The 14,179-nt window shown below is 39.2% G+C and overlaps 1 protein-coding gene across 3 annotated transcripts in view; it reads left to right on the top strand.

The window, feature by feature from the left end:
* The window catches only part of CLOCK (clock circadian regulator), a 109,693-nt gene that overhangs the window by 71,411 nt on the left and 24,103 nt on the right, over positions 1-14,179 (top strand). For all 3 annotated transcript variants that reach the window (XM_025198351.1, XM_025198349.1, XM_025198350.1), the window contains 6 exons: positions 1,897-1,988; positions 3,960-4,049; positions 5,823-5,943; positions 6,587-6,700; positions 7,379-7,429; positions 8,173-8,291. In XM_025198351.1, the coding sequence (XP_025054136.1) occupies positions 1,897-1,988; positions 3,960-4,049; positions 5,823-5,943; positions 6,587-6,700; positions 7,379-7,429; positions 8,173-8,291 (587 nt within the window). The remainder of the gene's footprint in view (positions 1-1,896; positions 1,989-3,959; positions 4,050-5,822; positions 5,944-6,586; positions 6,701-7,378; positions 7,430-8,172; positions 8,292-14,179) is intronic.

Below are 14,179 nucleotides of genomic sequence, written 5' to 3'. Positions count from 1 at the left end.
GCTTCAACTAAGAGATCAGACAGCAGCAGCAATAGCCAGAACAGCATTCTGTTGTGCATGTATGGCTCAGGGCTGTCCCTTTTCTTTTAGCTATAAGTTTTTTGTGTCTTTGTCATCTCAAGATTGGACTGCTGAAACTTGCTCCTCGAAACCTTTAATCATGCAAAAACTGAAGCTGGCATAAAATTTGGCACCTTATTAAAATATCTTGTCCCACGTGTGTTCAAACCATCCCGTGCTATGGCTTGTGCTGTCTGTCTGAAGGTTTCAGGTTAATGTTCAAACTGTTTCTTTCTTTTCTACTTGCCATATTACCTCTCCTTTATATAATGAAGCTGCATTAGAGATCGTCGGAGCTAAAATTTTGTTTGCCTATACAAGAAACAATTACTTCTGATGGGTTCTCTGGGCTATTCCTCTGACCTTGGAATTTGCCAGAATCTTCCCTGATGGTCCAGAATGGTTGAAAATGAATAACCTTTGGAATATGCTGTGCCCTTCATTCCTGACTAGTTGGAAACTAGAAAGCTGTGAGAGTGATAAATTGTGGAGGATGTTTCTGATTATTATCATTCATTTGCAGTTTGCATTTGTGCATGCCACAGGCCTGTGTGTACAGATCTTGGCAAAATTGGTCATCTCTGCTCAACTGGTCCATGATTAAATATAAGCTATTCTAAATCCAGTTTGAAGGCTAGCTGAGTGGAGTGGTAGAATTTGCACAATATTACTCAGTACATTGCGTGACTCAGGCCGTTACCTAGAAGTCGTTCATTTTTAAGATCTCTATGTTCAGCCACAGTTTAATAGTTCCTCTGTAGCCATTCAAAGAAAAAGAACTGTGGGTTACTATCGCTTTTGTTTTCCAGTTTCAGTTTTACGATGAGGCCTTGTCCTGTTACTGGAAACCTGGAGCACGCTTTATATGGGCGGTTATGTGCCTCATTAGGGTTCTTTAAATGTATGAATATAGTACCACAAATTTGTGCATCCCTTCACTTTGTTTGTAAAGTCAGTTTATTATCGAAAACAAATTGGCTTCATATTCATTATTAAAGTCATATACTTCAGCATAGAGCTTTCCATCCCAAAGGTTCTTAAATGTTTTACGATCAAAATAAGAAAGTTAATATGTAAACATCCCAGAGTTTTTTTAAATGCATAAGGAGAGCACAAGTAGCAAAATGTAGCCATTTTTCAGAACATACCACACACAATGAAGGATGCTACTACAGGCGACTGGAACTAAGGGGATTGGAGAATGGATTCTACTATAAAGAATGGGATTAATTAGAATTGGTCAGGATATTAGGACTAGTTGTTTATTGTTATGAAAAGTGCCAGGGGATCGTTAGTGAACAAAAATGACCAGGACTTTTGTTTTACGTTTTCTGAAAGACAGCACTTTAAAAATATAGTATCTGCTAACATGATGAGACATAATATTCTTACATCTGAGATTATACTGAATGACCAATTCCACTTCCCACAGCATATCCAAATTCTTGATCAGTTTAACACAACACTAGCTTGGAGATCTAACATGCTCACTACACAACTATAGGATAAGTGAGCTTGTGCCACGATCTTTGTCTTCCCACTCCATTGGAAAAAAATATCATGCAGTGAGATAACCAATGGCTGGAGTTTTTGTTTTTTGGGGGGGAGGGGTTTTTTAAGGGTTTTTTTAAATCAGAGTCGTGAAGTCTAACCTTGTATGTTGAAAGGCCTGCAAATAGAAAATGAAAAAAAAATGGATGCTTTCCCCCCCAGTTAAAATTTCTGCAGAGTAAAAAGCTTTTCTACAATTTGCATAATAATTTGGTGGTTGAAAGTAACTGTGTTCAAGAGTTTGAATCATAATAAATGTTCATTCACATATGTTTTTGATTACAGAAATCTCTGCACAGTCGGATGCCAGTGAAATCCGACAGGACTGGAAACCAACATTCCTTAGTAATGAAGAGTTCACACAATTAATGTTGGAGGTACATTAATATTTCTGTCTTTCTGAAATGAGAGGAATCCTTTTTAATCAAACCACCCTCATGTTGTGGTAAAATCTTTATTGACATTCCTTTCAACTTCATATTTTAATTACAGTTATGGTTCCATAGATATATGTGATTAAATGGGTTTTTTTAATTGTATAACTGTAAATTGTCTGTAAATGTAATACAAATCAGTACATAATAAAAGGGGTTCTTTAAAACAGAATAAGGTATTTCTAATAGCAGTGGCATATACAGCTTTGCACACCTAGGCAGAGCTAGTGCTGAGTTGATTGATATCTTCCTGGTGATGTTAACTTAAATGTATTATCTGTGCTTAAACTAAAATGTTAGTTACCAAAGACATTCAACCTGTTTTTTTCCTGGATTAGAAGTAGGACTATAATTTGTGGAATAGGATACATGCTAAAAATGTTTCAGTGTCTCTTAAAAAATTGGCATATTATTTGTATAACTTAATAGATTAATGTATTTTTATGAGAATTATATTAAAAAATGTATGCAGTGGTTCCTTATGAGCGAATGAAAGCATGGTCTTCTGTCCCTTAATAATTTATAGCAGGGCTGTCCAACTGATGGCGTGTGGGCTGTGTGTAGCCTGCAGAGGTTAAGTTGGGACCCCTGGACTCCTGCCAGGCTGCTGCTTTTCCCAGCACTCCTGCTGCAAAAGCAGCTGGACTCTGCAGGCCCTCCATCCTTCCTCTGGCTTCTGCTTCCTGCCCCACCCCAAATAGCTGAGGCTGGGGTCACACAGATACATGGTGCAGCAGTGAAAGAGAAGGGTGGACACACAGTATAGCGAGGGAATGGTACTTGTGCAGCCCAAGAGGGCCAGTGGTCTGCTTGGAAGGCAGCCCATGTTAATGTGGCCTGCAAAGAGTGTGGTCCTTGGCCACTTACAAGTTAGACAGTTCATCGATAGTAATAGTTAATGGAATAAATAGAAGAGGTCTTTTTTTGCCATTTCTTAATATATAAATATTTACAAGTTGCTTCAGAAGCTATAACTGCTCCAGTGTTTTTGAAGACCTCTTATGTGTTTGCATCCACATATGATAGTTGTCAAGCCCACAGCCAATTGACATAAAAGCCAATTTCTTCCCTGTTGACAAAAGGCTGGACTGTGCTTTTGAATGACAGTTTAAAAGATGATTACCTCCATTTAAAATGATGAAATGGGAAGGTCATGGTTTTTAATAAAACTTACCTGTGCTTCTTTTAACATATATATATATGTTATGTTATAAACATATAACATATATTTTAAAATGTGTAATCTTAAAAATTCCTCGTTGAGAGCACATTTCTGCCATCTTTTTGCTTTCAGTTAATATTTGATTCAGATCTAAGTGGTAACACTTGCACGATAAGGTGCAACTTAAAATGAGCAGATTTCAGCTCTACAGTTCATAAGTTAAAAGGATTCTTTTTCATTCTGAGTTTCTTTGAAAAGTTTTTGAACTTCAAAGATTTTAATAATAAAAATCTATCAGTTATTCTTCCTACCCCTTTTATTTCTTTTTCTCTTCCTTGTCTTGGGTTTATTTTGCTGCCTTTTCTTGCTTTCCTGTTTCTTCCATTCCTGTTTGGCTTTTCTTCCCACCCTTTTCAGGCCATGTTCTTTTTAAACAGTAGAAGTCTTAGTAGGCTGAAGATAGGAGAAGAGGGAAACGAGCACTGCTAATAGTTGGATCTATTTTCTGAGTTAAGTACACCTTTGTAAAGTATAGATGTTTCCTTGAGAGAAGAATAGCATGGAAATTATAATGATAATGCTGATAGAGTAGAAATGATATTCAAAAGCCTTAGTGGGAACAACAGTTACTCTTGTCAGAGTAAATTACAATGAAATCAATCTAGCCTTCATTCCTATGTTAAATATAGATTCTTTTATTTCTGTCATGTACTGTTTCTTTTCATTTAACTGCCCATTATGTTTAATTTCAGGCTCTTGATGGTTTTTTTTTAGCAATCATGACAGATGGAAGTATAATATATGTGTCTGAAAGTGTAACTCCCTTACTTGAACATTTACCAGTAAGTATAAACTGATTCCAATAAGATATCGGAATTGCCACAAGTGCCATTAACCTTCCATCTTTTAAGGCACCAGGAGCACAGACAATGTAATTCTCTGATTTTTGTCCAACAGTTTTTTCCTTTGTTGTTTACCTGTCCTGTTTTAGCCACCCCTGTTGGAAAAGTGGAATATACAGTCCAGAACTTTTCTGAAGCTACAGTCATCAGCTGAGACTTCAAATAGAAATATGCTAGGTCACTGGTGCCCAACTTTCTGACCCTGGAGGCCTAATGAGCATTACAAGGATTTGGTACACCTAGGCCATGTTGTCCAGTCCATGGTGCTCCCTCTGGGTCTTGAAATTTGTCAACAGGGGAGTGGCAATTAACGCTGCCACCAGTTCTCCACTGCCAAATTTTCAGATCTGTGGTGAACCCTGCAGGTTGGATGACATGGCTTGCGGAGCTAAATCTGATGCATGGGTCAGTGGTTGAGCACCAGATCTTTTGATACTTTTGAAATTACCTCTGAAACTCATCTGTGCTTATCATTATTTCTCAGTCTTGGGCCCTATGAAGAACAAATGTACTGTGGCTTATACTGCTTTTCTGGCCAGACTCATTTTTTGTATTTGTATTGCATTTCATTCATTTTTTTTTATTTCTATTGTTTTACCTCATTGATATATTTAACTCTGTAGTCCACTTTCAAAGACTACACTCCCAAAGCAAATACCAAAACAAAGCTCACTTAGGGCACCTATACGTGCGCAGCGCTGTAAATTACGGTAATTACAGCACGTTGAAGCAGACTTGATTAATCAAGTCTATACTGGAGCATGATAATTATTGCGCTCCAGCAGACTCCAGCGTCTCATATATCAGTGTCCCAGGGCTGAAAAATGATGGGGGGGGGTGCTTTAACTAAAGCTCATTGGACGAGTTTTGAAGTGCCCCCTGCCACCATTTTTCAACACAGGGACGCTGATACATGAGGCGCTCCAGGCACGTTAAGTAGAGCATCTCTCAGAGCCACTTTAATTAGAGCGCCCTCCCTCCCCCACCCCTTCCCCTGAGCACATGTATAAACACCTCTTGCATACAAACGTTTTTAGAATGAGAACTTATCTAAAATGAAAGCATTGAAATAGCTTGATTTTAAGGATAAATAGAATTAAAAAGTTGCCCTGGTTCAAAAACTTAATTTTGGAGGTCCAACTTCCCTTTTCTTTTAAATTCAGTTTTTAGTTTTTAAAGAGTATTTCACACAATCTTTCCCTTTGGACATTTAGTTCATGTACTTATGCATAGAAGTAGTATATGATAATTCTTTTGTTCTTGGTAACACTTTTCATTCATAGGTTTTATTTGTTAAATACTTTGTACATACTCAGACACAGAAAAGGACATAAAATTGATAATATGTATTCATATAATTGCGTGTGTTTTTGTTCTTAAGTAGTGGGTGCCACCAAGAGGTGACAATGTGTACTGGTATTTTAAATCAAGAGTACATAATTTGACTTTAATCCTCCAGTATTGTAAATGGTTGCAACCAGGAAAGGTGAAGCAGGTTTCATATTTTCATATATATAATGTTTTTACAATAATTTTTACAATAATGTGAACTTTTCTTGCAAAATATTCTTCTGTCCCTCGTGAGGTAGTTTTGATAATTCTGTAATGTTTTGTATATCTGTGTTCTTTCCTGAATTGTTTAATTATTTTGTATTAAAAAGTTGTCATGTTCTGTATTATTAAAATATTTCTTATTTTTTCCCCCTTTCTCAGTCTGATCTTGTGGATCAGAGTATATTTAATTTTGTCCCAGAGGGAGAACATTCAGAAGTTTATAAAATACTGTCTAATCATCTGCCGGAAAGCGATTCATTGACCCCAGAATATTTAAAATGTAAGTTGTATTGCTGAAAAAGTTTCTGGATGTTAAACTTGGTCCTATTTTCTTTAGAGACACGACTTTGATTTCAATGGAAATACCTGGGTAAGGACTCCAGAATAAATTGTGTGTCTTGAGGAGAAAGACAAATTTATGTTCAGATTATTCTGTGAATTAAATCAATACTGCATTCTGAAAATCTCATGCAACCAGAATGACATTGTATATCATAAACACTTACAATATTTTGAAGAATGATTTCTTCTCTATATAATATATATTCACTGTCCTAGATTTGGAAAGGATAAAGACCTGTTATGTTGTACTGTTTTGGACTTGTACTTCATGCACTTCCCTGAAGCAGGCTGCCCCTGAAAGCCTCTTTAAAAATGGTTCCCCTCTTTTTTGGATTCTTTGCAGAGTAAAAGTATAGAGAGCCCTGTTGAGCCCTTCCACACCCAAATCTTTTAAAATCTCATCTCCACTGTGTTGCTTAATTCCATGGTGGAGAAAAATAGCAGCCTGTGGCCATTTTTCTCTATAGCAGCATTTACAGTAATGTCTATGAATCATGTATGGTAATTATTATTGCTTTCATTTTCATGCCAACCGGTGCATGTATCATCTTGTATACAGCCTTTTCATTCTATTGTTTCAGCAAAAAATCAACTAGAATTCTGTTGCCATATGCTACGAGGAACAATAGACCCAAAGGAGCAAACTACATATGAATATGTAAAGTTTATAGGAAATTTCAAGTGTTTGAACAATAGTAAGTAATCTTAAGTATGTTATTTAAATATTTTTAAAGCATTTACCAAATTTTGCAGATTAGAAACTATTTGTGCAAGTTTGAGAATACTAAGAATACTTGGGTATTTATTTTGGAAGATTATAGATGATGCACGATAGTGTCATTTGTATATTGTATTATTGAGAGAGAGGATAATATTTTTATATATGGGGTCTATCTAAGCAGGTTAAATTTAAAGTAAAACTGCCTGGCAGCTCCACAATTCCTTCTATCAGAGAGAATGTTCACTGAAGTATTTTACGAACATTTTACAATCAAAGACATCGGGGTAAAGTGAAATTTAGGCCAATACTTTCAAACTGGTGTGCTTGAATTTAAGTGCCCAAATTCATATTTGGGCATATAACCTAAGCAAGTTGACTTCCAGAAGTACTGAATACTTCACCGACTTCCAGTGAGTTGAGAATTGAAACATACATCTCCTTACTCACAATGCCATGCTTTAATTAAAAACTGTCCTCTGTACAGGCCAAAAGGAGGTAGGCCAAAGGAGTAGGTTCTTAAAAGTTTGATAACAGAAACACAGCAAAACCAAACCCAAATATAGTATCTGGTAAATGGGCCTGTATTTTTTTTTTTGCATGGTATCAAGAGAGTAGGAGAATTTATTCCTTAGATGCAGTATTTTTCCTGCAGAATATGAAAAGTTGAGCAGGAGAGGGGACTACCAGAGCTGCTATATATTTTGTAAGTAAATGTATTCTGCATTAGAAAAATCCTATGTTTTGTATACACTTGCAAATTCTACATGACATTTAACAAAAAATATTCTATTAGGATTAGGATATGTTGTGTTACCAGCTGGTTTCAGAAAGGTATGGTATAGGAAGTGGAGGTTTAACCAGCGATAATCCATAAAAGAGATGTTTATTCTGCACTAGATACCCCTATTTTTTCCCATGTAGAAGGATCAATGGGACACTGAACTGTTACATTAATAAAATGGATGGTTTCACCTCACCGTGATCAATGCCTTGATAAGAAGAGTTGCTAATGGTACAAGAGAAGGGCTGGAATGATTTTACTTCAGGACTTTACTGGAGTTTATCACCATTCAGAAATATAAAAGTATTTTGAAAGTTCTAAAATAAGCTACCCATTTAAGAAGATTACTATTAAGAACACGGTAGCTTTCACTGGTTTCTTAAAGCCATCCATCACCTAATACTTAATTTTTTGAACTCCAGTTTTAGTTTGAGAAAAGTTTCTTGCTGGTTTCAGTAACATGCCACGTAGTATTAAATTATATGGTATGAGTATATTTTTCAGCACAGCTTTATTTATAATTCAAGGTAAACCATATAGTACCTTACAATAGATATATTGAGATGTAACTGTTGTTGGGACTTCTGTTCTGTCACTTTGACTATGTGCTGCCACATATTTTTGTAGCTAATGATGTTGATCTTTCCCATTCCATTTTCCTGCAGTGCCTAACTCAGCACACAATGGTTATGAAGGAACTATTCAGCGGTCCCATAGGCCGTCATATGAAGACAAAGTTTGCTTTGTAGCTACAGTAAGGTTAGCTACACCTCAGTTTATCAAGGTATGCACCAGCAGGGGAAAAAGCTGTATGAGTTTGACATTTACATGTAGTACAAAAAACACTTCTTGTGGACAGAATAACTCTTCAAGTGATCAGATTATGAAATTTTCAATAAGAGTGACTGTATCACTTTAAGCACTGCTAATGCATATTCACCATGAAGCTTTCTACATAAAACTGAATGTTCATCTGTTACTTGTTTAACATTTGCACCAGGTTAGTTGTTAAGCAACTTCATTTGGCATTTCCATCAATATTAAGAATCCTATAAAACTTAATGAATTGCAAATTAGCATTTTCAAATTAAAACTAATAAACTTTTGATTGATACTGTGTGCGCCCACATACACATAACAGTGCGTATGTGTGCACACGTGCATACACACACACACACACACACACACACACACACACACACACATATATATATAAAAAATAATAATTCAAAAATAGGAGTGGAAGGGGCTTCAAGTTAATCTAGTCCCAATTCCTTGATCAGGGCAGAAACACCCCTGCCTAAATCATTCTAGACACGTTTGTCTAACCCGGGGCGGGCAAAATGGTGGAACCGGCCAGTGGCTAGACTCCATTTCCCAGCAGCCCCTGCCCATGTTGCTGTGGCCAGTTTCCATGAAGAGCCCAACAAGGGAGCTGTGACAGCATAGGGCCAGGGTTTTCATGGAGACCAGCCCTAGCAGTGCTGGCAGGGTGTGTGGCTGGGTGGGGTGTGCTTCGGGGTCAGGGCTGGGATCTTGCAGTGATGACAGCATGGTCTGGAGCCAGGGCAGAGCCACAATCCTCTGCCTGCAGAACCCTGCCCAAGGCATGTGGGTAACGGATCACTCTGCTGCCCCAGCTGTGGAGCACACTGTCACTGTCACAAGATCCCAGCCCCAGAGCAGCACCCCACCCAGCCACACACCCTGCTAGCACCGTCGGGGCTGGTCTGTGTGGAAACCCTAGCCCTGTGCTGTCAGGGCCCTGCGGCTGCTGAAGTCTCTATGGAAACCACTGCAGTGACGGGGGTAGGGGCTACTGGGAAATGGAGTCCACCACAGGCCCGATCTGGCCCATGAGCTAGACTTGGTCCACCCTGGTCTAAACTGTAATTAAAATCTTCCAATGATGGAGTTTCCACAACCTCTAGGTAATCTGTTCCAGTACTTAACTACCTTCATAGTTAAAAAGATCTTCCTAATACCAAATCTTAATCTCCCTTCTTGCAGACTGTTATAGCTTGTCCTGACCCCTGTAGCCACTGAGAATAGTCTGTTGTTATCCTCTCTAATCACCTCTCAGGTACTTAAATGGTTATCAAACCCCCCCGCTCAGCTTTCTATATTCCACAGTCTAAATAATTTCAGTTTTTGAACCTTTCCTCATAAGTTATGTTTCCCAGATCTCTAATAATTTTTATCACCGTCTGCTGGACTCTTTCTAATTTTTGTTCATGTCTTCCTTGAAGTGAATTGTGCAAACCTAGACACAGTACTCCAGGTAGTTCTGAATAAAGTGGAAATATCTCTTCCCTCGACTATCAGGGAACAGTCCTATTAATTCAGCAAAATATACTATTGGCTTATTTTTTCAACAAGATCATAGTGTTAGCTCATATTTAGCCTATAGTCCTCTATAACCTCCAAGTTCTTTTCATGTAGTACTGTAACTGTTACATGTGTATAAGCCTGTTTTCATACTATTGAGCTATAAATGGGCCAAACTTTACTCTTGGATGGAGCAAATTCAGTAAAACCTCTTTTGAAACTGCTCCAAGTGTACGTTTTATTTATACCCTCAGTTCTCTCCTCTAATCCACAAATGGAGATACTGAGCTCTACTGGACCCATGGCAGCACCCAGGGAGCCCAGCTTGATTTCTCTTCCCAGTTAGGCATTGAGTCATTGATTGCAGCAGTCTTATAGGCTGGATAAGTTTTGATGATAGGGATGATGGAGTAGCATTCCTACATTAGAGTAGGGTTGGATCAGGTGACTCTTGAGTCCCTTTCAATCCTACGGGTGTCTGTAGATGTGCAGGGCCACTGCTCTAACGTGCTGTAATTACAGTGTGGGGGCGCTGCTCTGATGCTCTGTAATTACAGTGTGTCAGAGCAGACTTGATTACTTTGCATCTTATGCGAGAATCCGCATCTCGTGCATTGAACGAGCTTTAGTTAAAGGGCCCCCGATGCCATTTTAAAGTGCAGGATGCTGAATACATGAGATGCTGCAGGCGCTTTAATTAGGGTGGCTCTTGCAGTAATTTTTTAATTAAAAAAACCCCTATGATTCTCTGCATGACTAGTAGAAACATGGCGTATGTACTGACCCTCTTGACATAAGTGATGGAGCCACCCAACATTCCTGAGATCCTTTGGACTACACATTCTATGAATTGGAGCTCCCCAAGTTGCTTCAGACTACCCCTTGGGGATCTTCCTATTTCATCCTGTCTGTATGGGAGCAGTTTACCTTGCTTCCTAACTCCCCGGAACTTAATTGCTAAAGACCAGTGCGTTCTAGACCTTCAGTTTCATCCCCGTGCTTCCACAGTCTACCTTACCCACCTTTTTTCAGGGACTTATCTTATTAGACTACATTGTTCCAAGAATTGCAATCCGTGTTTTATCTTAATGCTGTGGAGAAAGTTCCCCTACAGCAGAGCTTTCCAAACTGTGTGCCGCGACACATTAGTGTGTCGGCGGCAGTGTGTAGGTGTGTCGCGCGAAATGCAGAAAATTTTGCGGAAGGGCACCGCGGAGCTCCTTTACTCGCGTCTGCTTCCCTTGGCCCCTCCCCCGGAACTGAATTACTGTGTCGCGAAACGATGCATGTCTAAAAAGCATGTCACCAACATGAAAAGTTTGGAAAGCTCTGCCCTACAGCATAGAGAAAGGAGTGACTTCTGTTACTTCCTTATGCCCAAAAGAAGTAAGGATCTGAGGCTTAACCTTGATTTTAAGGAAACTGAATGCTCTTAAGAAAACAGTTATCTGTAGTTTTCCTGGTTTCTTTTATTTTTTCATTCAGTCAAAGAGACTATAAGCTGCTTTCTCTAAACAGGATGTTCATTTCCACGTAGCTGCCTTCTAAACTATGGAAAGTGTCTGAGTTTTAAGTTCAACCCTCATTGCCATTATCCTGTACTATGCCTCAGAGTCCGTCAGCCCAAATGATCTTAACAAAATGTATGGTAGCAATGCAGCTCACCTCAGAAGAAATGGTCCAGGCATTTCTTTACCTTAAAAACTTTGATTCCAAGATGGTCCCAACAGCAACCAGGAAGCCGCATCCACTGGATTCAAACTATTTTTCTTGCCAGAACATAATAATAGTAAAAGACAGATCAGTTCTCAATTTAGTGCAAAGAATCAAGTTCAGCAGAGCAGTTATTTGTAGGGGTACACCGATAAAGATTTTCTTGGCTGATACTGGTAGTCGATGATTAACCAACCATATCGGCTGATGCCGATCCGTTAACCAATATTTAGTAACTACTGACATAAACCTTTTTTCTGTTTGTGTTTCTGTGTGTGTTATAAATGAAAAACACACGCTTTCTGCCTGCTTCAGCCCTTGTTGAGGAAGGTGGTGACCTCCTTATTCCCACACACGTCTCCCTCTCACCTGTGGCTCCTACCCGCAGCTGCATTCGGAGCCCCAGAGTACGCAGCAGACAGTGTTTGGAGTCCCAGAGCACGCTGCTGCTTCAGTGTTGGTGAGCCCCGCGCAGCTGAGGTCCTGTGGCCACTAGCGAGAAGGCGCTTTTGAAAAGGCACCTGATGGAGCAGATTCTCTCTCATGCGGCGCCTTACCCTGTTTGCATGCGGCCCAATGTTTCCATGCCAGTCCCATGTGTGTAGCAGGGGCCTATGGTAGTGACAGCAGGAGCCAGTAACAGTCCTTTGTTGCTGAGCGCAGTGTCCTGCGACCACTCCCCGGCACCCCCTCCCCCTCCTGCTGCTCGGCAGACCTGTAGTCCGCTATGGGCTTGGGCTGGCAGTGGGGTGCAGGAACTGGGCTGCACTCACCAGGGTGCTCCAGGCATGCTGCCATAATTATCAGCTACAACAATGAAAAAAAGCCGATAGCCGATTAATGTCATTTCTCCGAGAGCCAACTGATATATTGGTGCACCCCTAATTATTTGTTCAAGTATAGCAACTGATTACTTATGCCAAGAGAGAATTCAGTCTATTCTAGATACTTGTAAATACTGCTGGTCTTACCCAAGAATGAGATGTTGCCTAGACTGCAGGGACATGTGACATACTACAAATATGTGACTTAATATGCTAGATTACACACAGTGCTTGTAGGGGGACTGAGATATAAATGTTAAGCACAACAGACATCAGGAAGTCATGCTGATTCACATACATATTCAAGCTCTGTTGTTCTTAGGCTTGTGGAAAAATTCAGTGAATGATTACAAGGTCTTTACTCACTTTGTTTCCAACAAATCTGGTAACAGATGCATTTATGTCAGAGTGGAGAGCCAAACTGGGAGGAAGGCAGATGTAATCGGGTGTGGTAGGTATTCCATCCCTAAAGAAAACTCCTGATGATTTGGGATTTTAAAATATGGCCATTGTATCAGTATGAATTTGTTACATCTCGTTTGGCAGTGTGGGGTTGAAAGAAATAGTCTAGTTGTGGAACTTCTTAGAACCAGAAAAGTATCTCTTTCAAAAGCTTCCACATTCTAGTAGCTTGCAATGTTCTTACAGACTTCATCAACATGGAGTACTTTAAGTGGTTTCTGAAAAATAAGTGAGATTCATTTTTAACAAATGTGAGTTCTCTGCCATTGATCTTTTTGCAACAAAAGCAAGTTTTGTTCAAAGGATGGTCAGAGCTTGGGCCTGCCTTCCGATACCATGAGATTTATCCTATGCTATGCACTCCCACCACTTGCGCTGATCACAAAGTATATCTTATGCCTAAAACGGGACTGTATCAAAATCATCCTGGTCACCCCAGCCTGACCCGAACAACAATGGCACTCTGCCCTTCAGATGAAGATCATTCAGCTGTCTGACATGGTTGCTTATCTGGGATGTAGCTTCCACAAGATTATGAGCAGATCCTACACTCCAACCTCAGAGCCTTCGTTTCTCAGTTTTGATCTTGAGCAGCTTTTGATCTTTGAGAGGGTTGCTTTTAGAAAACAAAACGTTTTAGAATGCCAAAAATAGGAAAAACTGTTCCAGAGTGTGCTTTATGGCCAAATAAAAATTATTTACCCTTTGAATTTCTTATTGATTTTGTTCCTTCTCTTGAGGATTCGTTTTAAGCTCCATAGCTCTTTAGCTCCACAAGGTTGCTTTCAGCAGTCATTTCAGCAATCCACTCTCTCCAGTCCAGTAACATTCCATTTTTTTGCACTCTGTGATTGAGACTTGTTTTTTTTTTTAAAGGTCTTATCAGAATATTCCCTTCCATGGAAGGATCCAGTCCCTCCATGAGACTTAAATCTCTTACTTGTGATGCTTAAGAATCTCTTTTAAAACTTATGATAGCTGTATTTTTTTTCTTGACTGCCAAACTATTGCTGCAAAGGTAGCCTACTGATTGCTACAGGTTCAGCAACAAACAAGAAAATTTTAAGCTTTTGTTTTAGCTTCAGCATCTATGGAACTCTTCAAAGCCTGAGACCTTCACACTATATTGTCTCCAAAGTGGCTTTGGACTTCCATTTCATTCAGACAATTCACTTAATCTCTTTCTTTTTCTTTACACATTGGACATCTGGAGGTGAGGAGATGCTATGTATATCAGATGTATACAGAACCCCCTTTTTTTTTTACATTCACAAAACAAAGGACTTTAGAGAAAATTGGTGCTGCGGTTGATCTTCAAATAGATTTTGCTGCTCCGTCAGCAGGA

Source organism: Alligator sinensis, unplaced genomic scaffold (genome assembly GCF_000455745.1).
Source record: "Alligator sinensis unplaced genomic scaffold, ASM45574v1 scaffold134_1, whole genome shotgun sequence".
Taxonomy (NCBI): Eukaryota; Metazoa; Chordata; order Crocodylia; family Alligatoridae; genus Alligator; species Alligator sinensis.
Note: the sequence above shows the minus strand (reverse complement) of the source record. Positions and strands in the feature narration are given on the sequence as shown.